The sequence below is a fragment of the Symphalangus syndactylus genome, chromosome 2, assembly GCF_028878055.3.
Source record: "Symphalangus syndactylus isolate Jambi chromosome 2, NHGRI_mSymSyn1-v2.1_pri, whole genome shotgun sequence".
Classification (NCBI taxonomy): domain Eukaryota; kingdom Metazoa; phylum Chordata; class Mammalia; order Primates; family Hylobatidae; genus Symphalangus; species Symphalangus syndactylus.
Genome location: NC_072424.2, coordinates 106,762,972 through 106,788,546, shown reverse-complemented (window position 1 = coordinate 106,788,546; position 25,575 = coordinate 106,762,972). Strand labels below are relative to the sequence as shown.

At 38.1% G+C, this 25,575-nt stretch overlaps 1 protein-coding gene across 2 annotated transcripts in view; it reads right to left on the bottom strand.

Moving 5' to 3' along the window:
* Positions 1-25,575, bottom strand: part of LAMA2 (laminin subunit alpha 2) — a 625,547-nt gene that overhangs the window by 455,126 nt on the left and 144,846 nt on the right. For both annotated transcript variants that reach the window (XM_055263701.2, XM_055263709.2), the window contains exons 2-3: positions 10,343-10,513; positions 623-735 (exon numbers count right to left, since the gene is read on the bottom strand). In XM_055263701.2, the coding sequence (XP_055119676.2) occupies positions 623-735; positions 10,343-10,513 (284 nt within the window). The remainder of the gene's footprint in view (positions 1-622; positions 736-10,342; positions 10,514-25,575) is intronic.

Genomic DNA, 25,575 nt, shown 5'->3' with positions numbered 1-25,575 from the left:
TGATTAATAATTTCAGCCTGACCTGAATATTGTGAAGAGAAGGAAGAAAGAGATTAAGCATAGAAGGCACCCAGGCCTATGCAAGACAAACTTGAACAACTTCTGGCATCAATTTGGTGTAACTACAAAGCTTGTTTACTTCATTTAGTCACCCAAGTTTAATTTGAAAGCAACTGTCACAGCTTTCTCAACTCTCAGTAATGAGAGGCAATTTGCTCAAGAGCCTTGTTATCCAAGAACCTTTAAGTGCACACACCATCAGCACAGTGGGAGCGCTGTATTATTTTAAAAGTTAAAAATGATACTATTATATTTTTGTTATGTAAAATTTTATGGATCCATATTTTCATCATTAAGTCCAGCTGGCTAAAACAGAGTTAGCACCTAATTCATTTCTAAGCTCTTCACATGCTTCCATTTGAGTTGTGCTTTAGAATTAAATGCCAAATACTTTTAAATAACAATATGCCATATGAATAGGACCCTTTGTTCATTTTATCAAGAAAACAATACAGAGTGATAAGAAAGAGTATCCTTTCACTCACAAACCACTAACTAAACAAATAGCAAATGTAAAATGCAATTTCAAAAGTGGAAATGACAAAAAAAAGAGGAACTATACCTGCTGTAAATCCAGTGTAATTGTCACATAATGGTATTCGATTCCATTCTTAATACTGGGACTCTGCCACCAAGTGTTCTTTCCATCAATAGCATTTGTAATCGGGTGTCTCTCTATTGAGTTAGCAGCACCATGTGAAAGGAGGAAGAAAAGATCATATAACTAATTCATAGCTTTTTCTTTAAAGTTAAAAAAAAAAAAACTGTTAAAACAATCATCATGTGAATATCAAACATTAAAATAATACAAAAGGAGAGTAATTCAGATTCTCAACAGAATTTCTTCAATGACAGCTGTCTCATAGCACCATACAAGGTAGCAGGAAATGTTTAAATGCTTAGGCTGCAGGGGAATGAGCTGATCAGTATTCTGGCCATCAACCAAAATGGGCGACTTTAAAGGTAACTCAGAAATCAAGTGTAAAGATATAACATTAAAATCTAATTGACTTGTCAATCATTCAAAAAAGCAACAACTAACTGAGACAGCTCTAGTATGCCATCAACCTTCTTAACAGAAACATAAAATCCTGACTTGTGGTTGAAAGATACTTGAACACTTGCCCTTCTGACACATTCACTATTATTAAGACGTACGAGTCCAATACGTATCTGGTTTTAACATAAAATGCTGTTAAATTCATTCTATGAGATATTAAGGCTCAGAAATCAATACCTGAAAATATAGCATCCTGGTATGCTGATTATTTTAAATTAAAGGCTGTTGGAGACCAGCAAATGCTGAAATAAGTTTTAGTCTGGTACTCCCGTATCTACTTACAGTCTGATCCCACCGGGAAGAAGTTTCCTCTGGCCCTCTTGCTAAGTTTTCATTAATTTAACTCATTTCACATGAAGAGAGACTGAAGCCTGTCAGCACACCTGAACAGACTTTTGTTACAAACCACTATCTGCTCTGTGGGCCCAGCAGACTTCGTCCCAGGCCATTGTATGTTCTTCCCCTAAAAATCATTCACTATTTTCCAAATTGCCATATTTTCCCCATCTCCCCTCCCCTGTGAAGAAGGGTATATCTACATCTATGCCCCTTGGGTTATTGGGTAATAATCCTCCTGTGATTCTTCCATGCTATGCATGTTAAAATACATTTTGTATGCCTTTCACCTACCAAGCTAAATTTTTTCAGTTGATTTTTCAGCAAACCCCAGAGGACAAAAGGGAAGTTTTCCCTTGGCCCTTACAGAAGCTTTTTGCAGCCAGTCTTTAACTTGCCAATTTTCTATCACTATTTAATAATATGAGAGATAACTCAAACCTCTCATCCAGCATTTGTCTGTTGCCATCATCACTAAATCTAGTGGAGGAATCTTTACAATAATGGCAAGGAAGGAGGTGATGGCACATGAAACTCCTTCCTACTAAAAAACCACAGATCTTCCCTTACTTTCACTCCAGACATATGAGAACAGGACCAGTTGTGAAAATCAAAAGGGAGATTAGAGATGGAAAATAGGAGGCATGGCAGCCCCACAGACCTGTGACCTTTGTTGCAGCTCCCTTCCTTCTTACAATCCTCAAAGCTCACAGTTTCTCATCTCTCCCATTTTAGCTCCACGTGTCTCACAACAGCAGCCACTCCTCCTGGGCTGCCAAGCCCTCATTGCATTTTGGTTCCCAGTCATTGGTTCTTGTCTAAAATCTTTGCTTCTCATTTTCTAAGTAATATAAGGTCTTTTTCTTTCTCCCTCTCTAAATAGGCCTTGCTCACGCAAGGGTGAGGATGGCAGGAGTGGAGGTTGTTGATGATCCTGTTTCTATTCCCAAGGCTGCAGTAAGGGCACTTAAATTCCTCACATCTCACTGGAAAGTCAGCACATTTGCCCATAGAAATGTAAACAAAGTGGAGGTGAGCTTCCCTGTACTCCTGTGTTTATTATAGATTAAAGACACTTTGGGGTGTCAGTCTTGAGAATTTCATAAAACTAATTATCTGGAAAGATGTTTCAAATGAGTGGCTTATGAATGACCTTTTAGCTTAGAACACAATCCTTTTTAAATTTGAAGGAATATCTCACATAATGAAGAAATCACATCGCTATGAGGAACAAACATGGACTCTCAATTTTCCTACCTAATATTGCAATCTAGCCATGTATTCTAATAATAATGGTGATGAAAGAGAGGGGGACCATGAGGTGCTGGCACACGGGTAGCTAGATATTCCTCCCGGCTCCACCACTTAGTACGTTACTGACCACAGACAAATCACTTCAGCACTATGTGTCATCTCTGATCTAGGAATAACAAAATTCCGCTCACAGCAGTGGTTTCCAGATTCATAATTTTCAGAAAAAAATGTGAAATTAAAAATAAGTGTGTGACAGATTTGTGAAATTGATATAGGAGTTCTAGCTCTTAGTTTTTCCAAGTAATAATAACCTCCAATATATTTCTATCATTTAATAAAGCATCATTATTATTTCATGAAACAAAGAGCATTTAAAAACCATCAGTAGTTTTTAAAAACCATAATATCAAAATGGAGGACAATTATTTAAATTGTACCCTTTGTATTTATATGAAAAATGTGGAAAGTTGTTCTCATTTTCTTACTTTGCCATGGACCAATAAGAACATCTTGGATGTGAACCCTTTATTCACAGGGTTACTGATGAACAGTATAACTGTGAGCGTTCTAACCATTATTATGCACATACATAAAATAAATGATACATCTATTCGAAATGTACACTGTTCTGAATCTTAATTAGAGACAAGTTGCACTTGGTAAAACATTTGAAAAAACAATAAAAATAAAGCAAAACTAAGTCCTCAATGCAATAGGAATCTTATGGAAAATAAAATCATCTTTAAAAGAAAAATTTTATTAAAAGCTGAATATTGGCCAGGTGCAGTGGCTCACGCCTGTAATCCCAGCACTTTGGGAGGCTGAGGTGGGCAGGTCACCTGAGGTCAGGAGTTCAAGACCAGCCTGGCCAACACAGTGAAACCCCATCTCTACGAAAAAAAAAAAAAAAAAAAAAAATAGCACGGGCGTGGTGGCAGGCGCCTGTATTCCCAGCTACTTGGGAGGCTGAGGCAGGAGAATCACTTGAACCCAGGAGGTACAGGTTGCAGTGAGCCGAGATCATGCCATTGCACTCCAGCCTAGGTGACAAAGTAAGACTCCATTTCAAAAATAAGAAAGCTGAATATTCACTAAATTTGGCATTTTCAGATTTGTGAAGATTTTTATAATATATTAACTTATAATTAACGTATAATAAACTGTCATAACATTTAGTGAAAGCAAAAAGGCTATGTTTTGAGCTATTTATGGTATGATAGTCCTATTCCAGATATGGATATTCATATTGCAAATCTTAATATGACTGTACAAGACAGGGCAAAAATATTCCATTGTTATTGGTAAATTTTTTAATTCAACTTAACAGCTGGCTGGACTTTATTTTCCACCAAATCATCATGTTAGCCGTCCACAGAGATGAGGCTTCCTGTCTCATTAATGAAAAGTAAAATTTCTGAATATATTTAAATGTTAGCGTTAGTTAAATTGTTCTTTCGAAGCTAGGGAAGATGTCAGGTCTTTATGACGACAGCAAATACCAGAAGCATAACTAAATACCAAATAAATGACCCTGGTGACATAAGGGGGTGCTGAAATTGGCATATGGGGAATCAAAACCATAAATGAAATATTGTTGGCACTTCTTCTGAAGAAAAATAAATATCACAGAAAACATTTCCCAAACATCCTCCTGAATCTTTTTTACAGATTGTGTGTTTAATATGTGATAGAAAAACACACACATACAACCCCATTTCTAAATCAAATTCATGGCTCTTAGGTAATTGTGAGAGAAGTTGCCTAATTGGAAATTTTGATATCTGCCACCTCAGGTCAAATTGATAAGAGAATTAGTCACGAAAAGGAGGACTGGGAGATGAATCAACAATTAACCATAATCCCTATTACGAAAGTTTAATCATAATTAATTTGCAAACACTGATGAATTGTTGGCAAAGTTCCCTTATTTAAAAGGCGATAGAAACGTATAACATCCTCAACAGGGATAAATATGCAAGTCAATCCAAGGGCTAACTGCATCTGAAAACTGGATAGGGAATCGCTGATGAGGTAAACCTTTCAAACTGCTAGTTTTTAATTGGGAAGCAAAGTCTATTAACAGTCAGAAAGTTCAAGGTTCGTTTTCTTTGCAGGGTAATTAACTGCGGACCTTCCATATTTAATCTCAGAGTTCACTGAATTTGTGGAATTTTATCATCTGTTGCTCCAACTTTTACTAAAATATATTCATGCAGTTGACTGCTAGATTTTTATTCTTGTGGGGTTTTATTCTTTCTAAATTTCTAGTACCAAAGCATAATCTGGAAATGTGGAATGAATCTGGTCATTTAAAAATAATCATGCAGGCCAGGCGCAGTGGCTCACGCCTGTAATCCCAGCACTTTGGGAGGCCAAGGCAGGCAGATCACGTGAGGTCAGGAGTTCAAGACCAGCCTGGCCAACATGGTGAAACCCTATCTCTTCGAAAAATCCATAAAAATTAGCCAGATGCAGTGGTGCATGCCTGTAGTCCCAGCTACTCAGGAGGCTGAGGCTTGAGAATCACTTGAACCTGGGAGACGGAGGTTGCAGTGAGCCGAGATCACGCCACTGCACTCCAGCCTGGGTGACAGAGTGAGACTCCATCTCAAATAATAATAATAATAATTAATAATAATAATGTAAAGTAAATCCAGACTGTGATGGGTTTAAAAAACACTACAGGTAAATAAAAATGGGAAAATACAAATCATAACTTATATACATCTTGCTTTACTGAAATAATTTATTCCTTTTTTGTTTCAGTGTGAAAACATGGATAGTATTGGCTGAGTATATGTATCTTCCAGGAGATAAAAGACACTCTGAATACAGAACTTTCAAGAGGGCGAAAAACAGAATAGCTCTTGGACTCAATTTGACAAATGCACCTCATCCATTTTTCCAACCAAGAATAAAAATAATTGAGTGGAGAACTCAATTATTTTCTACCCCAATCTTTGTATCATTTTTTGATTGGACACATTTTCTTATTTCTAGCCTTTCTGGTGTAAATATTATATACACATATGTACATATTATATATGCATAATATTTATACTTATATATGTACATTAATACTATTTATATAAATTTATTTAATATAATTATATAATTATATAACATATCATATATTTCATGTTTAATGTAAATAATAAATACATAAGTATATTTATATACGTGCATACATATACACACATTTACAGCTTTACAAATTTTATCTCTCTAATTCTCCCTGTCTGCACAGCCCATCCTAAACACACATCTACACACTCGCACCTCCTCCCCACAACTCTGTTCATGCCCCTGGGCTTTCTCACATTCTCCATGAAATTTTCAAGGCCACCAGTCCCTGAACCAATGGTGGTTTCCCTCCATCAGGCTTTATCATCTTGCCTAATGAACCTGAAACTAATAATCCATCAATTCATTTACTTGCTGGCCTTTTCTTCAATTTTCTTGCCATCTTCTCTTTCCATTCTACTTTCCCTGTAATGCTCCAAGAGTATTAGTCCACATATTTGATTCTTTATATCACTGCATATGGAATTGCCACTTTATTCTGATTATGGCTCAGTGATCCCCTTCTATTCCCCTGAGAGGCTCATAATCTAAATGTTTGCTTCTTTCCTCAGCAGGTAACCTAGATTTACATCTTAATGAAGAAACCAAGATCATCAAATAAGAAATTTCTCCCAATACTTTCTGCTGACTGCTGCTATTCATTCTTCCTTCTTTCTGATTTGGTGAGTTAAAAGCATGTATCTTCTAATATAAGGTTTTTGCCTATGCTTAATGACCCATATGTTTTTACTTCTAGAGAGACATCACACCCACCACTGCTTGGTCTTCAACTTCCCTGCCCTTCCCCCTAAGCATCTAAACCAACTCAAATGTCTCTTATCTTTGAAAACCTTTGCAACTCCACCACCTCCTCTGTCCTTCATTCTCTTTCACATCAAGGATACTTGAGAGAATATTTCTATAGTCCCCTCTTCTTCTTCATCATTCATTTATTACCTCTTCAGTCTGCCTCTTGCCACCATAAATCTGCTGAGTACTTTAGAAAGGTGATCAATGGATGGCCTTGTTGTCAAAAGCAAGGGAAACCTATTTTATGCTTTTCTTACTCAATTATTTTGGAAGCATTTAAAACTGTTACTTTTTCTTCCTAAAAATTCTTTCCTTCATCACATACCTAATGCCTCATTTTCCTGATTTTTTTTTCCTTGAAATCTGTTTCCCTTTATTGCCTTCCTTGACTCCATTTACCTGAACTCCCTTGGCTTTTACATAACAGCAAAGGGCTCTGACATATGTCCTTTCCTCTTACATTCTATACAAGCGCTAGCAAACACACGGGTATGCAACTATACTCCCCACTCCTACACACATACCATAACAATTTACATCTGAGAAATTCACCAGAGTCAGCCGGGCGCAGTGGCTCATGCCTGTAACCTCAGCACTTTGGGAGGCCAAGGCAGTTAGATCAACTGAGGTCCGGAGTTCAGGACCAGCCTAACCAACATGGAGAAACCTCGTCTCTACTAAAAATACAAAATTAGCCGGGCATAGTGGCGCATGCCTGTAATTCCAGCCTCTCAGGAGGCTGAGGCAGGAGAATCTCTTGAACCCGGGAGGCGGAGGTTGCAGTGAGCCGAGGTCATGCCATTGCACTCCAGCCTGGGCAACAAGAGCAAAACTCCGTCTCAAAATAAAACAAAACAAAAAAGAAAGAAATTAACCAGAATTATTAATATGAAAGGTTTCTGGTGGTTGCCTTCTTTGGTGTCTTAACATGTTTTCTAATATTCTGTGATATACATGACACTAATTTTAATCAAACAAGTGTCAATTGCTCAAATATAATAATGTTTTCTGCATTCCTAAATTACATAATGAGGGGACTATGCATGCCTCTCTCTAACCAGCTCCAAGAAAAAAGGCACAATGCCTTTCAATTTTCTTTTTGGGATAAAAAATGTAAATTGTGAGAAAAAGCTCTCATTTTATACATTTTATAATTTAAAAAAAGAGCAATGAAACTACTTTGCATGATACTCTAATGGTAGATACATATCATTATAAGTTTGTCCAAACCCATAAAATGTACAACACCAAGAGTAAACCCTAATGCAGTCTATGAACTTTGGGTGATGCTGTTGTCAATGTAGGTTCATGGACTGTAACAAGTGTAGCACTCTGGAGGGGGATATTGGTAATGGAGAAGTCCACACATGTGTTGGGGTGGGGGAAATATGGAGAATTTCTGTACTTTCCTCTTAATTTTGCTGTGAACCTCGAACTGCTCCAAAAATAAGGTCTATTTAAAAAGATAGAGACGAGGCCGGGCGCGTTGGCTCACGCCTGTAATCCCAGCACTTTGGGAGGCCGAGGCGGGCGAATCACGAGATCAGGAGATTGAGACCACGCTGGCTAACACGGTGAAACCCCGTCTCAACTAAAAATACAAAAAAAAAATTAGCTGGGCGTGGCAGAGTGCGCCTGCAGTCCCAGCTGCTGGGGAGGCTGAGGGAGGAGAATGTCGTGAACCCGGGAGGCGGAGCTTGCAGTGAGCCGAGATCGCGCCACTGCACTCCAGCCTGGGCGACAGAGCGAAACTCCGTCTTAAAAAAAAAGCGGGGAAGAAATACTAAGCAAATTTTAAAATAATATAATTGTGAAGTTTTACCCCAATCATAGTTCACCTCACTTGAAGTATTCACTTTATTAACCTCTTTTCTCTCTCTCTCTCTACATATATACATATACCTGCATAGATATACACACACTTATAGTTTTACATATTTTATCTCTCTAATTCTCCCTGTCTGCACGGCCCATCCTAAACACACATCTACACACTCGCACCTCCTCCCCACAACTCCGTTCATGCCCCTGGGCTTTCTCATATTCTGCATGAAATTTTCAAGGCCACCAGTCCCTGAACCAATGGTGGTTTCCCTCCATCAGGCTTCATCATCTTGCCTAATGAACCTGAAACTAATAATCCATCAATCCATTTACTTTCTGGCCTATATCTATCTATCTATATATCTATATATATAGATATAATATATAGCTAACTTTTTATATATTATATATAAAATAATATTAACAAAAAATATATCTATTGGGAGGCTAAGGCAGGTGGATCACTTGAGGCCAGGGGTTTGAGACCGGCCTGGCCAACATGGCAAAACCCCATCTCTACTTAAAATACAAAAAATAGTCAGGCATGGTGTCACGTGCCTGTAATCTCAGCTACTCGGGAGGCTGAGGCAGTAGAATCGCTTGAACCCGGGAGATGGCCGTTGCAGTGAGCTGAGATCACACCACTGCACTCCAGCCTGGGTGACAGAGTGAGATTCTGCCTCAAAAATAAAAATAAAAAATATATCTTTTTATTAAAAATAATATAAATAAAAATAATATAAATAATATATATATTTACTTTTATGTAGATTACATATAAGTATATATCCACCTTCTATATATATTTTATATATATTATATATATATATACAGAGACAGAGAGGTAAGGGAGGAGAAGAGAAGAAGGCATGTCAGAAAGACAGATAGAGATAGGGATAGAGATATATAGATAGAAAGATTTCTTAGCCAGGAATCTTTAGATGACTTTAGCATCTACATGGAGCATTCATGTTCCTTTAGCACTGAATTTACTTTTCTTTTGCCTCTATTTGCCCTCTAAGTCCTCTGATTCAGGAGTTATGTGTAATTTAACATTATGCTCCAATACAATGCATTGCTAGTAGGAGGTGTTCAAAGGCCTGTTGAATAAATACATCAATAAGTCTGAGGTATCATTGTGGTTCATAGAGGCCGGAAAGAGGGCTTTACATGGTGCCTCTCCCTAAATCACTTCTCCCGTGGTTGTTAAATGCCTTCATAATCTGGCTCCAGCCTTCTGCTCTAGTCTCATCTCTACTCTCTGCCCTTTGGCACTTTCAGTTCTAGTCATTCCTACTTGTAGCTCCCTGAGTAACTAGAATTTTCTGTCTAATTCTGATTTCTCTTCCTGGCATGACCTCTCCTCTTCCCCTCCCTCACCTCTTTACCTGTTTATCTCATACCCTTGTTTAGCTCATGTCCTTGGTTATCAGCTTGGATGTCACTCCTTCTAGCAAGCCTTTACTTACACCAAGACTGACTTTGTGGCCATCCTCTCTCTTCTGCAGAACCCTGTGCTCATTCTTTCCTTTGTACTTACCACACTATATATCAGTAGCTCAAAGACCATATCCTACCTTATTCCTCCTGGATCTCAGGCACAATACCTGGCACATAAATTACCAATGAATGACGATAGCCTGAGTTAATAACCACATCCTCAGAAACCACTCTGGTATCTGGGGTTAGTAAACCTAATGACTGCCACAGGCCTTCAGCTGGCGAATCATCTCCATCACTGTACTTAGCACATAGCAGGAAGTCCAATAATGTTTGCTGAATGACAGAGAGGGGCCAGGAAGAAGCTCTTAGTGGAAAAAAGAATTCCAGGAATTCTTAGGATTACAAACCCTTGAATTTAATGCAACTTGGCCTCAACATCTCACAATTATAGATCCTACCCAGCGCCACACACATACACACTAAAATACATACGGTTTGGATTGCTGCTGTTTTGATTGCAGATTCGACACTGCGGGTTCCTCACAGGCTGCCCAGGGACATGTTCTACCAATTTGCAGTACATTTCAGGTCCTTTTTCTCCACATGTTGCATTGGTCGTGATAAGAGCATTAGAAGCAAGATTCAGGACAGCAGGGAATAAACCTGCAAAAGATGGACAAATGAAGGTGTGTAGACCAGAAACAAAGTTATGATTTTGATGCATTTTAAAAGCAATTGAGATACAATATTTTTCGGAGCATTAAAGTAACCCAACATGAGATAATTAATGATAAATACCTGGCAATTCAGTATACTACATAAATACTATGTGTTATGAAAAGAATATTATTTTTCTTTCTGGGTCTTAAGTATGGACTTTAAGGCTCTTTTTAATTTTTTGTCTCTAATGTTTAGCTAGGAAGAAGGTCCTGTCTCCAGGACACATTCTAAAACACAAATCTTATGTTGAAGTTATTGGTGAAAGATCTCACTAAATCTTCCATCTTCCATTTCAGATATTTTATATCTAGTATTAAGACATAATTGCATGTTAATGTTTCTGCACAACTATGCAAATATGTTTTTTCATGGTCATTTCATGCTCCAATTATCCTTTAGTGTAAATAATTATTAAATCTTCTTTATCCCAGACTAGAAAAGATAGATAATGTTTATTTTGGAAAACCAATTTTTACTGCTTTCCATGCTATCGAGCAATATTATAAAGCAATATATTGCCAGAAACAAGCCATTATAGTAGTCCATGATCATACACCAGTAATTATGTCTTAGATATAATAGAAGTTTTTGACTTTCATAGATACAATCTCAGAGGTCCATCTAAGTGTAGGGCTGGGGAGATTTTTTTATTCCCTCTGAGAACCAAATTCAGTCTCTTTTCTTCCTGTAAGTTAATGTCAATTGTGCTTTATACATGTCTAGCATTTGCATATTATAGACCCTTTTTCAATAATGGTATAGCAAAGTCACTCATCAAAAGCCACTCTTTAACTGAAAAATCTGTTCTTGGAGAAAGTACATTTGAAATTACAGATAATTTGACTCTATTTATGGAGAAAATATGCCAACCATCTAGGTTGTTTCAGCTCTATATATGTGCCAAGTAGGTCTATATCAATTCAACTTCTGATAGAAAGTCATTCCTCACCGGGTGTGGTGACTCACGCCTGTAATCCCAGCACTTTGGGAGGCTGAGGTGGGCAAATCACTTGAGGTCAGGAGTTCAAGACCAGCTTGGCCAACATGGTGAAATCCTGTCTCTACTAAAAGTACAAAAATTAGCAGGGCGTGGTGGTGGGCACCTGTAATCCCAGCTACTCGGGAACCTGAGGCAGGAGAATTGCTTGAGCTCCGGAGGTGGAGGTTGTGGTGAGCTGAGATCACATCACTGCACTCTAGCCTGGGAGACAGAGGAAGACTCTGTCAAGAAAGAGAGAGAGAAAGAGAAAGGAAGGAAGGAAGGAGAAAGAAAGAAAAAGAAAGAAAGAAAGAAAGAAAGAAAGAAAGAAAGAAAGAAAGAAAGAAAGAGAGAGAGAGAGAAAGAAAGAAAGAAACCTTCCTGACTAAATCTCATGGCTTGATATTTTACTGAGATCCCTAGATCTTGAGTTTGTGTTTTCTGCCTTTTTTACCAAGATCCCTAGATCTTGAATTTGTGTTTTCTGCCTTATCTTCAAAGCTTGGCACATAGTAAGGACAGAGTAAGCACTCAATGTATTTGTAAAATAAATGAATAATTAGATTATAAATATTGGACCCATAAATGTTTGTCTGTATCATCTGCATATAATAATAATGATTATAATCATAATAGCCAGCATCGTTGAATGTTTGCAATGTGCCAAGCACTATTGTCAGACACTTTTCCTACATTATTTTTCTGCATGAACTGATTTGCTACACGAAACATCCACATGAGCTTCATACCACTATTATCTCTATTTTATTAAGAAGGCAGGGAGGTGTTAAGTAACTTGCCCATGATTACAGCTAGCAAGTAGCAGAGCTATGACTTGAACCAAAGCAATCTGGCTCCAGAGTCTATCCTCTTAATCACTCCACTGAATGGCATCCACAATGTTGTATGAAACCAGCATAGATCTAGTGCTACCTTTCAGACCTGGTTGGCCTTAGAATTGCATTGAAAGAAACAAAAAATTTTTTAAAAAAGTAAATTAGGAAGATATTTATAATATTTGATTATTAGACTTGTATGTATTGATTATTAAGATTTCTGCTAAAAAGATAATAGTACAGTAAAAATTGCAATTATAAATAGTTTAAATCTTTATTGTAATCACTCCAAAAAATTCCACAGGTAAATGAATTCAAAAGATCAAGTGACAACTCAGTTCTTGTCTCAGTCATTCTTAAGATCTCCCAAAATTCTGCACTCAAACAATCTTTTCTTTCTTTTCTCCCTTCCCGTATATATATCTTTAAAATCCCTTGATCCTGTTCCTCCAAAATAGTGCCCCCCAACTCTCATCTGGCCTCCTGCCTTGTGTTTTTCTCCAGCTGAAAGTTGAGGTTCCCAATTTTTCCTGATTTGCCAATGGTACTTACTTTTTCACTTAATCACTATCTCATTTATTGTTCCTGATAAATTTATCCCCCCCGCATCTCTGTGCTCTCTGGCCCCAACACAATGAGACATTCTGTCAGTGTGACATAAGAAAAGCTAATGTAATCATTGGTTAGAGAAATATTAAACATTCATAAACTATTATTTATTTCATTAGAAAATGTAATGTTTTCTAAAAAGTAGAGTACCATTAAAAGTTTTTAGCTTATTTTTTTTTAACCTTTTCCATGATATAAGGCTTAGTGAAAACTTTCCAACAATTTTGTGACATTTGTCAGGTTACAAATTTAAAAATAATTACACGGTCTCCACGCCATATCTGTCTTAGACATTTTATTTTCTAGGCTAATAAATGATATGCGATTAAATAAAGTTTGTCTGTATATCTTTCTCCTTTGTCATTCATCACCATTTTGCATTTAACTGTACAACTATTCCTTCATCAAATATGTTTTGAGCACATATTATGCCAGACAGTAGAGGATCTGAGAATAAAAATATTACTAAGATGGGCTTATCATGGAAAGTAATCTTGAACTGAATTTTCAAGGAGAAATAGAAGTTTATCTGTTAGGGAAAATGAAGAAAGAAAAAACAAACATATCAGGCAGAGGGAATGGCATATAAGTATGGCCTCTATGCTGAAAGCTTATGTAAATGATGAGTGAGTCAGAGTACTTGAATCTGTAATTGTTTCAACATATAAGATTATGTAATTGTCTGGATATAGGTGTGGATATAGATACAGATAGGTTACACATTGAATATACATAATGGTTGATATGGTTTGGCTGTGTCCCTACCCAAATCTCATCTTGAATTGTAGCTCCTGTAATCCCCGTGTGTTGTGGGAGGGACATGTTTGGAGGTATTTGAATCACGAGGGCAGGTTTTTCTCATGCTGTTCTAGTGATGTGATAGTAAATAAGTCTCATAACATCTGGCGATTTTATAAAGTGCAGTTCCCCTGCACATGCTCTCTTGCCTGCCACCATGTAAGGCCTGCCTTTGCTACTTCTTTGCCTTCCACCATGATTGTGAGACTTCCCCAGCCATGTGGAACTGTGAGTCTATTAAACCTATTTTTCTCTATAAATTATCCAGTCTTGGGTATGTCTTTATTAGTAGCATCAGAATGGAGTAATACAATGGTGCACTTACATATTAACATAAACCACTGCTTATTTGTCACTGTTAGTAATTTGTTTTAGTGGACTTCTCTCCAGTTCTTTAAAAATTTAATTTACAGTATAGAAAAATAAGTAGTAAGAACAAAGAGACATGCTGGGAATTCTGTTTTCAGGAGAGCAAAATTATACTTCTCTTGCTGGCTTATATGATGAGTTTAAGCAGTCTAGCTCCATCTGCCCCCTTCAAAGACAGCCAGCTTACTTACACAAAAGCCATCTCAGGACGGTGCTAACATTTCTAAAACTTCGCCAGAGCATTGTCAGTTTTTCGCTTGGATTTTTGCCTCCTCCCTCAGCACTAACTAGTTCTGACCCTGACCATGGCCTCATTCCTGTTTTGCATTTATGGGTAAGTCTCCCCGTGCCCTGCTTTGGTCTGCCCTGAAAGACCTGATTGGAGCAGGCCAGGCCTGTACTTTCCCAGGCCTGAGCAATCATGGGAGGAAGCCAAGAAGAAAAGAGACCAGGGAAAAAGCATTTTCTTTATGTTGTATGTTCAGAAAATATAGAATTGGATTATATAATTATCCCACATAATTAAATAAATAAAGAAAGCAAAAGCATACAGCTACAAAGGGATTACAGAGTAGAAGAAACATTGATTCCGCAGCTATTCTATATGCTTCATATTATTTAATTCCCATATAACCCATTGTATAAATTTCATTAATTCTTTCCACTTTATAAAAATGAAGGAAGTGCAGCTCAGAGAAGATAAATGATAAGTACAAAGTTATGAATTAGTAAGACTGATAACTATGATTTGAAGTGAGCTCTTTAAAAAGCTTACAAGACTTCTTGTCAGGGCCTAAAGTAGAACCAAAATTTGGTCCTTGGCAAAGTTTATTTAAATCTTTAATAAAATAAATAACTTATCCCTCACCATTCTATCGCTGCTTCATAGAGTTTTCTAACCATAAAACTAAATAAAGATACTAATGAAATTTACATTTAGGATCCTTCAATTCTTTTCTTTGATTTGTTTCTATTACAGTTACTGATTATGTGCTCAAAATTAACCTTTGCACAATGTAATTGCCTTGTTTTATGGTCAGGGAACAGTTGCTTTATGAAATTTCATCAGCTATTTTGCCGTTTATTTTTAAAAATCAGTTAAGCATATTGGTCAGCAAAGGTCTCCAATTAGTTGCTAATGACCAATTTGAAGAATGAATCAATATCTGAGCTTTTATTGAATCTTCAGCATGTCTTATTATAGATTGCAACCCATTTTCATTATATGTTAAATCTATTATGCTGTGCCTACTTATTCCCATTCAAAAGCACCAGGGCAATATTTATTTCCATATTCAATATGTGTTACTTGGTTAAGATTATGTAAACATTAGGAGTGTAAATTAACTATAAATAGCTGATGAACCTTTAGAGAGTATTGACTTACAGCTTCTTAACTAAATTTAAGGTCCTGTAATGTTAATGACATAAAAGCCAGTGATCATTATCCATACAACTATGATTGACTTTTTTTTACTGAATAGCACTAGACTAAAAAAGTTTAGTTGGAGTTCTGGTTATAAGGAACAATGTCCGAACAAAAATCAAACAATATGGCCGGGCGCGGTGGCTCACACTTGTAATCCCAGCACTTTGGGAGGCCGAGGTGGGAGGATCACGAGGTCAGGAGATCGAGACCATCCTGGCTAACATGGTGAAACCCCGTCTCTACTAAAAAAATACAAAAAAATTAGCTGGGCGTGGTGGCGGGCACCTATAGTCCCAGCTACTCGGAGAGGCTGAGGCAGGAGAATGGCGTGAACCTGGGAGGCGGAGCTTGCAGTGAGCCGAGATTGAGCCACTGCACTCCAGCCTGGGTGAAAAAGCCAGACTCCGTCTCAAAAAAAAAAAAAAAAAAAATCAAACAATATTCTGTTTATACTACATATTTTATTAGAGATTAGAATATTCATATTATATATAGAATAATATATTCTGCTCTATAGTGTGTATATATATGGTAATAGAATATCTAGAAAAAGGCTAAGTGTATATCGTGAAAAATTGAAAAATTGAAATTCTGCTACAATATGGCAAACATTGGAAAAAAATCACCAAATTTCCACTGTTTTTATTTGGATGTGTTTCTACTATATTTGCTTTCTCAAATAATGTAGTATGTTCACACATGTTGGCATGATTTTGATGATCTACATTCTCAAAATCCCACTTTTTGGTTTCAAATGGCAGAAACATTTTAAAATCTACTTATGGAGGTTCTATTTTTAATAATTGTGAAGTAGCTTTTATTGGAGCAAAGCTCCCATAGATAACAGCTATAAATTCTGTGTATATATTGGTGTGTGTGTGTGTGTGTATATATATATACATATATATACACACAGCAAACATCAGATACCTGGAGTGCACCTAAGAACAGGTAAGCCAGGAAGGCTATGAATACTTAGAAGGAAAAGGCACTGGATGAGCTCCAGAATGGCTAAAACTCAAATAGAAACCCACAGTTTTACTAGCTTGAAGAACTAGTGAACAAAACTAAAAATAGCCACAGCAGGTGTAAAGAGAGGGCCACAGAAAGGGAGCCTCAATCTGTGCATAAACTCTGTCCAAATTGCTCACTGATGCTAGACCTACATCTGCTCTAGGCAGATTCCAAGTAGCCCAGCTAGGGCTGCAAAACTGAACAGATTTTAGGTCCTGCATTCTACAGGAAGGAAAAAAGTCTGGACTTTGAGCCCAGTCAAGTTAACCAACTGATGTGACAACAAAAAAGAATGGGTGAGTGCTCTTCAGAGGAACATAACAAAACCCAGAGTTTCTACAATGTACTATTCATGACATCCAGGTTGCAATTAAAAAAAAATACTAGACATACAAGGAAACAATAAAAAGTAACTTATGAGAAAAAGCAATCAACGGAGATTGTACTGAGATCAACTAGATGTTGGAATAAGCAAACAAGCATCTTCAAGTAGCTTTTAAACTATACTCAAGGACACACACACATACCAAAATTCTTGTAGCAAAAAAGAAACGGTACCAACAAAAAATATTGAATACAAATTCTGTAAATGAAAAGTGTAACACAGTATCTAGAATGAAAAAAAAAATCTACTACATGTGATTAATAGCAAATTGGAGATGATAAAAGACAGTATAAGTACATTTGAAGTCAATATAATTTTTCCCTGTTAAATTCTTTTAAATGCATATTAATATTTGAGGCAAAAATCACATCATTGCCTATGTTTGTAAATAGAATATATATGACAACTATAATAAAGAAATGGTGGGTGAGAGATCACAGTAACTGGACCTATATATTGAAAAAGTTCTCATGTTTTAGATTAAATGGCATTATATTAAAAAGATTGACAATACCAAATATTAAAAAGTTTGTAGAACAGCTGAAAGTCTGCTGCATTGCTGTTGGGAATGTAAATTATCACAACCCTTTTAGAAAACAGGTAGTTTTTAATAAATATAAAAGTCCTTCACATTTTCCCCTGTTAAGTACATATCCAAGATAAATGACATTATATGTCCATAAAAAGACCTAAACAAGTTTTTATCATAATAGCCAAACCTGGAAACACCTTAGGTTTCCATGAATGGGAGAAATGATACAAAAACTGTGGTGTATTTAAACAATGAAATACTATTCAACATAAAAATGGAACAAATTACTGATACACGCAACAATGCTGATGACTCCAAAAAGGATTATGCCACATAATATAAATTTACACCAAAGAGTGGATACTCTATTATTCATTTATATGATCTTTTTAAACATACCTAATCTTTAGGGAAAATAAAACAGGAAAAATGGTTGCCTTTGGGAGCTTGGGGGCAGAGACTGACTGGGAAGAGGCATAAAGAAAATTTCTGGTATTGGGAGCCAAGATGGCCAAATAGGAACAGCTCTGGTCTACAGCTCCCAGCCTGAGCGACACAGAAGACGGGTGATTTCTGCATTTCTGTTTGAGGTACCGGTTTCATCTCACTAGGGAGTGCCAAACAGTGGGTGCAGGACAGTTGGTGCAGTGCACTGTGCGTGAGCCGAAGCAGGGCGAGGCATTGCCTCACTCAGGAAGCACAAGGGGTCAGGGAGTTCCCTTTCCTAGTCAAAGAAAGGGGTAACACACGGCACCTGGAAAATCAGGTCAGTCCCACCCTAATACTGCGCTTTTCCAACGGGCCTGGAAAACGGCACACCAGGAGATTGTGTCCCGCACCTGGCTCAGAGGGTCCTATGCCCACGGAGTCTCACTGATTGCCAGCACAGCAGTCTGAGATCAAGCTGCAAGGTGGCAGAGAGGCTGGGGGAGGGGCGCCCACCATTGCCCAGGCTTGCTTAGGTAAACAAAGCAGCCAGGAAGCTCGAACTGGGTGGAGCCCACCACAGCTCAAGGAGGCCTGCCTGCCTCTGTAGGCTCCACCTCTGGGGGCAGGGCACAGACAAACAAAAATTCAGCAGGAACCTCTGCAGACTTAAATGTCCCTGTCTGACTGACAGCTTTGAAGAGAGTAGTGGTTCTCCCAGCATGCAGCTGGAGATCTGAGAACGGGCAGACTGCCTCCTAAAGTGGGTCCCTCACCCCCGAGCAGCCTAACTGGGAGGCACCCCCCAGTAGGGACAGACTGACACCTCACTTGGCCAGATACTCCTCTGAGACAAAACTTCCAGAGGAACTATCAGACAGCTGAATTTGTGGTCTCACGAAAATCCGCTGTTCTGCAGCCACCGCTGCTGACGCCCAGCCAAACAGGGTCTGGAGTGGACCTCTAGCAAACTCCAACAGACCTACAGCTGAGGGTCCTGTCTGGTAGAAGGAAAACTAACAAACAGAAAGGACATCCACACCAAAAACCCATCTGTACACCACCATCATCAAAGACGAAAAGTAGATAAAACCACAAAGATGGGGAAAAAACAGAGCAGAAAAACTGGAAACTCTAAAAAGCAGAGCACCTCTCCTCCTCCAAAGGAACGCAGTTCCTCACCAGCAATGGAACAAAGCTGGATGGAGAATGACTTTGACGAGTTGAGAGAAGAAGGCTTCAGATGATCAAACTACTCTGAGCTACGGGAGGAAATTCAAAACAATAGCAAAGAAGTTAAAAACTTTGAAAAAAAAAACTAGACGAACGGATAACTAGAATAACCAATGGAGAGAAGGGCTTAAAGGAGCTGATGGAGCTGAAAGCCAAGTTTCGAGAACTATGCGAAGATTGCAGAAGCCTCGGTAGCCGATGCGATCAACTGGAAGAAAGGGTATCGCTGATGGAAGATGAAATGAATGAAATGAAGCGAGAAGGGAAGTTTAGAGAAAAAAGAATAAAAAGAAACGAACAAAGCCTCCAAGAAATTTGGGACTATGTGAAAAGACCAAACCTATGTCTGATTGGTGTACCTGAAAATGACGGGGAGAATGGAACCAAGTTGGAAAACACTCTGCAAGATATTATCCAGGAGAACTTCCCCAATCTAGCAAGGCAGGCCAACATTCAGATTCAGGAAATACAGAGAACGCCACAAAGATACTCCTCGAGAAGAGCAACTCCAAGACACATAATTGTCAGATTCGCCAAAGTTGAAATGAAGGAAAAAACGTTAAGGGCAGCCAGAGAGAAAGGTCGGGTTACCCACAAAGGGAAGCCCATCAGACTAACAGCTGATCTCTCAGCAGAAACTCTACAAGCCAGAAGAGAGTGGGGGCCGATATTCAACATTCTTAAAGAAAAGAATTTTCAATCCAGAATTTCATATCCAGCCAAACTAAGCTTCATAAGTGAAGGAGAAATAAAATACTTTACAGACGAGCAAACGCTGAGTGATTTTGTCACCACCAGGCCTGCCCTAAAAGAGCTCCTGAAGGAAGCACTAAACAAGGAAAGGAACAACCGGAACCAGCCCCTGCAAAAACATGCCAAATTGTAAAGACCTTCGAGGCTAGGAAGAAACTGCATCAACTAACGAGAAAATAACCAACTAACGTCATAATGACAGGATCAGATTCACACATAACAATATTAACGTTAAATGTAAATGGGCTAAATGCTCCAATTAAAAGACACAGACTGGCAAACTGGATAAGGAGTCAGGACCCATCAGTGTGCTGTATTCAGGAAACCCATCTCACGTGCAGAGACACACATAGGCTCAAAATAAAGGGATGGAGGAAGACCTATCAAGCAAATGGAAAACAAAAAAAGGCAGGGGTTGCAATCCTAGTCTCTGATAAAATAGACTTTAAACCAACAAAGATCAAAAGAGACAAAGAAGGCCATTACATAATGGTAAAGGGATCAATTCAACAAGAAGAGCTAACTATCCTAAATATGTATGCACCCAACACAGGAGCACCCAGATTCATAAAGCAAGTCCTCAGCGACCTACAAAGGGACTTAAACTCCCACACAATAATAATGGGAGATTTTAACACCCCACTGTCCACATTAGACAGATCAACGAGACAGAAAGTTAACAAGGATATCCAGGAATTGAACTCAGCTCTACACAAAGTGGATCTAATAGACATCTACAGAACTCTCCACCCCAAATCAACAGAATATACATTTTTTCAGCACCACACCACACCTACTCCAAAATTGACCACATAGTTGGAAGTAAAGCTCTCCTCAGCAAATGTAAAAGAACAGAAATTACAACAAACCGTCTCTCAGACCACAGTGCAATCAAACTAGAACTCAGGATTAAGAAACTCACTCAAAACCACTCAACTACATGGAAACTGAACAACCTGCTCCTGAATGACTACTGGGTACATAATGAAATGAAGGCAGAAATAAAGATGTTCTTTGAAACCAACGAGAACACAGACACAACATACCAGAATCTCTGGGACACATTCAAAGCAGTGTGTAGAGGGAAATTTATAGCACTAAATACCCACAAGAGAAAGCAGGAAAGATCCAAAATTGACACCCTCACATCACAATTAAAAGAACTAGAAAAGCAAGAGCAAACACATTCAAAAGCTAGCACAAGGCTAGAAATAACTAAAATCAGAGCAGAACTGAAGGAAATAGAGACACAAAAAACCCTTCAAAAAATTAATGAATCCAGGAGCTGGTTTTTGGAAAAGATCAACAAAATTGATAGACCGCTAGCAAGACTAATAAAGAAGAAAAGAGAGAAGAATCAAATAGATGCAATAAAAAAATGAAAAAGGGGATATCACCACCGATCCCACAGAAATACAATCTACCATCAGAGAATACTACAAACACCTCTATGCAAATAAACTAGAAAATCTAGAAGAAATGGATAAATTCCTCGACAAATACACCCTCCCCAGACTAAACCAGGAAGAAGTTGAACCTCTGAATAGACCAATAACAGGCTCTGAAATTGTGGCAACAATCAATAGCTTACCAACCAAAAAGAGTCCAGGACCTGATGGATTCACAGCCAAATTCTACCAGAGGTACAAGGAGGAACTGGTACCATTCCTTCTGAAACTATTCCAATCGATAGAAAAAGAGGGAATCCTCCCTAACACATTTTATGAAGCTAGCATTGTCCTGATACCAAAGCCTGGCAGAGACATAACCAAAAAAGAGAATCTTAGACCAATATCCTTGATGAACACTGATGCAAAAATCCTCAATAAAATACTGGCAAACTGAATCCAGCAGCACATCAAAGAGCTTATCCACCATGATCTAGTGGGCTTCATCCCTGGGATGCAAGGCTGGTTCAACATACACAAATCAATAAATGTAATCCAGCATATAAACAGAACCAAAGACAAAAACCACATAATTATCTCAATAGATGCAGAAAAGGCCTTTGACAAAATTCAACAGCCCTTCATACTAAAAACTCTCAATAAATTAGGTATTGACGGGACATACCTCAATATAATAAGAGCTATCTATGACAAACGCACAGCCAATATCATACTGAATGGGCAAAAACTGGAAGCATTCCCTTTGAAAACTGGCACAAGACAGGGATGCCCTCTCTCACCACTCCTATTCAACATAGTGCTGGAAGTTCTGGCCAGAGCAATCAGGCAGGAGAAGGAAATAAAGGGTATTCAATTAGGAAAAGAGGAAGTCAAATTGTCCCTGTTTGCAGGTGACATGATTGTATATCTAGAAAACCCCATCGTCTCAGCCCAAAATCTCCTTAAGGTGATTAGCAACTTCAGCAAAGTCTCAGGATACAAAATCAATGTACAAAAATTGCAAGCATTCTTGTACACCAATCACAGACAAACAGAGAACCAAATCATGAGTGAACTCCCATTCACAATTGCTTCAAAGAGAATAAAATACCTAGGAATCCAACTTACAAGGGATGTGAAGGACCACTTCAAGGAGAACTACAAACCACTGCCCAATGAAATCAAAGAGGATACAAACAAATGGAAGAACATTCCATGCTCATGGGTTGGAAGAATCAATATCATGAAAATGGCCATACTGCCCAAGGTAATTTATAGATTCAATGCCATCCCCATTCAAGCTACCAAAGACTTTCTTCACAGAATTGGAAAAAACTACTTTAAAGTTCATGTGGAACCAAAAAAGAGCCTGCATCGCCAAGTCAATCCTAAGCCAAAAGAACAAAGCTGGAGGCATCATGACTTCAAACTATACTACAAGGCTACGGTAACCAAAACAGCATGGTACTGGTACCACAACAGAGACATAGATCAATGGAGCAGAACAGAGCCCTCAGAAATGATGCCACATATCTACAGTTATCTGATCTTTGACAAACCTGACAAAAACAAGAAATGGGGAAATGATTCCCTATTTAATAAATGGTGCTGGGAAAACTGGCTAGCCATATGTAGAAAGCTGAAACTGGATCCCTTCCTTACACCTTATACAAAAATTAATTCAAGATGGATTAAAAACTTAAATGTTAGACCTAAAACCATTAAAATCCTACAAGAAAACCTAGGCAATACCATTCAGGACATAGGCGTGGGCAAGGACTTCATGTCTAAAACACCAAAAGCAATGGCAACAAAAGCCAAAATTGACAAATGGGATCTAATTAAACTAAAGAGCTTCTGCACAGCAAAAGAAACTACCATCAGCGTGAACAGGCAACCTACAGAATGGGAGAAAATTTTTGCAACCTACTCATCTGACAAAGGGCTAATATCCAGAATCTACAATGAACTCAAACAAATTTACAAGAAAAAAAACAACCCCATCAAAAAGTGGGCAAAGGACATGAACAGACACTTCTCAAAAGAAGACATTTATGCAGACAAAAAACACATGAAAAAATGCGCATGATCACTGGCCATCGGAGAAATGCAAATCAAAACCACAGTGAGATATCATCTCGCACCAGTTAGAATGGTCATCATTAAAAAGTCAGGAAACAACAGGTGCTGGAGAGGATGTGGAGAAATAGGAACACTTTTACACTGTTGGTGGGACTGTAAACTAGTTCAACCATTGTGGAAGTCAGTGTGGCGATTCCTCAGGGATCTAGAACTAGAAATACCATTTGACCCAGCCATCCCATTACTGGGTATATACCCAAAGGACTATAAATCATGCTGCTATAAAGACACATGCACACGTATTTTATTGCCGCACTATTCACAATAGCAAAGACTTGGAACCAACCCAAATGTCCAACAACAATAGACTGGATTAAGAAAATGTGGCACATATACACCATGGAATACTATGCAGCCATAAAAAATGATGAGTTCATGTCCTTTGTAGGGACATGGATGAAACTGGAAAACATCATTCTCAGTAAACTATCGCAAGGACAAAAAACCAAACACCGCATGTTCTCACTCATAGGCGGGAATTGAACATTGAGAACTCATGGACACAGGACAGGGAACATCACACTCCGGGGACTGTTGTGGGGTGGGGGGAGGGGGGAGGGACAGCATTAGGAGATATACCTAATGCTAAATGACGAATTAATGGGTGTAGCAAAACAACATGGCACATGGATACATATGTAACAAACCTGCACATTGTGCACATGTACCCTAAAACCTAAAGTATAATAATAAAAAAAAAGAAAATTTCTGGGATGATGATAATATTCTTGATAGCAGTTTGTATTATAATGGTGTATGTATTTGTTAAATATTACATTCAGTGAGTGAATGTTACACGGGGTGATAATTTATGCATTTCAATGTAGATAAATTTGAGCTTGAAAAGAAATATAGCAGTATTTAACTCCAGTTAATGATATTCATGATCATGTGTATAGGAATGAGGTTTGCAGTATATTAAAAGATAAAATGGATTTATGGGTAGATATGTTCAGATGGATAGATATGTGAGAAAGCACTTATCTCCTCCCTACTCTAAACAAACATGTTAAATTAATTTGTCATTATTATTATTATTATTGCCATGGAGTCTCACTCTGTTGCCCAGGCTGGAGTGCAGTAGTACGATCTCAACTCACTGCAACCTCCACCTCTCGGGTTCAAGTGATTCTCCTGCCTCAGCCTCCCAAGTAGCTGGGATTACAGGCACCTGCCACGACGCCCTGCTAATTTTTGTATTTTTAGTAGAGACGAGGTTTCGACATATTGGCCAGGCTGGTTTTGAACTCCTGACCTCAACTGATCCTCCGAAAGTGTTAGGATTACAGGCATGAGTCACCGTGCCTGGCATTAATTATTATTATTAATTTTGAGACAGGGTCTCATTCTGTTGCCCAGGCTGGAGTGCAATAGCATGATTATAATGCTTCACTGTAACCTTGAACTCCTGGGCTCAAGCAATCCTCCTGCCTCAGCTTCCTGAGTAACTGTAACTACAGGCATGCAGCACCATGCGAGGCTTACTTTTCTTTTTGGTAGAGACATGGTCTCACCATGTTGCCTATGCTGGTCTCAAACTCCTGCTCTCAGGCAATCCTGCCACCTCAGCCTCCCAAATCCCTGGGATTACAGGCATCAGCCACTATGCTTGGCCTAATTTTAGAATGTAGATTTCGAGTACATAGTGTTCACTGTATGATTCTTTCAACCTTACCATGTGTATGAAAATTTTCTAAATAAAATGTTGATCAAAAAAATCTATAGAAATATGACACATATGTAAGATTTATCTCATTCTTTGATTTTATCTATTTTGAATATCAGTATCAATAAAAAGTTAAATTGACATTTCTTAAATCAAATGTAGAAAAGGATGTTGGATACAGCAAAGGAAAACTATCTTTTCAACTTCCTTCAAAATCAGAGGAACTGGGCAAAAAGATAGTCCTGGATAAGCAAAGTTGCTGAGTTTTTCCAAGAAACCCACAGCCTGCAATCAGCAGGTGACTATTTCTCTTGTAGAGTTTTCCAGTTCTTTAATCTCATACAAATGAAGAACTTTGACTTAGAATCATGTTTGATGCGTAAGTGTTTTCTTTTGAAGCACTATACAAGTCAATGAGAAATTCATTGAACAATTAAGGGGTCTTC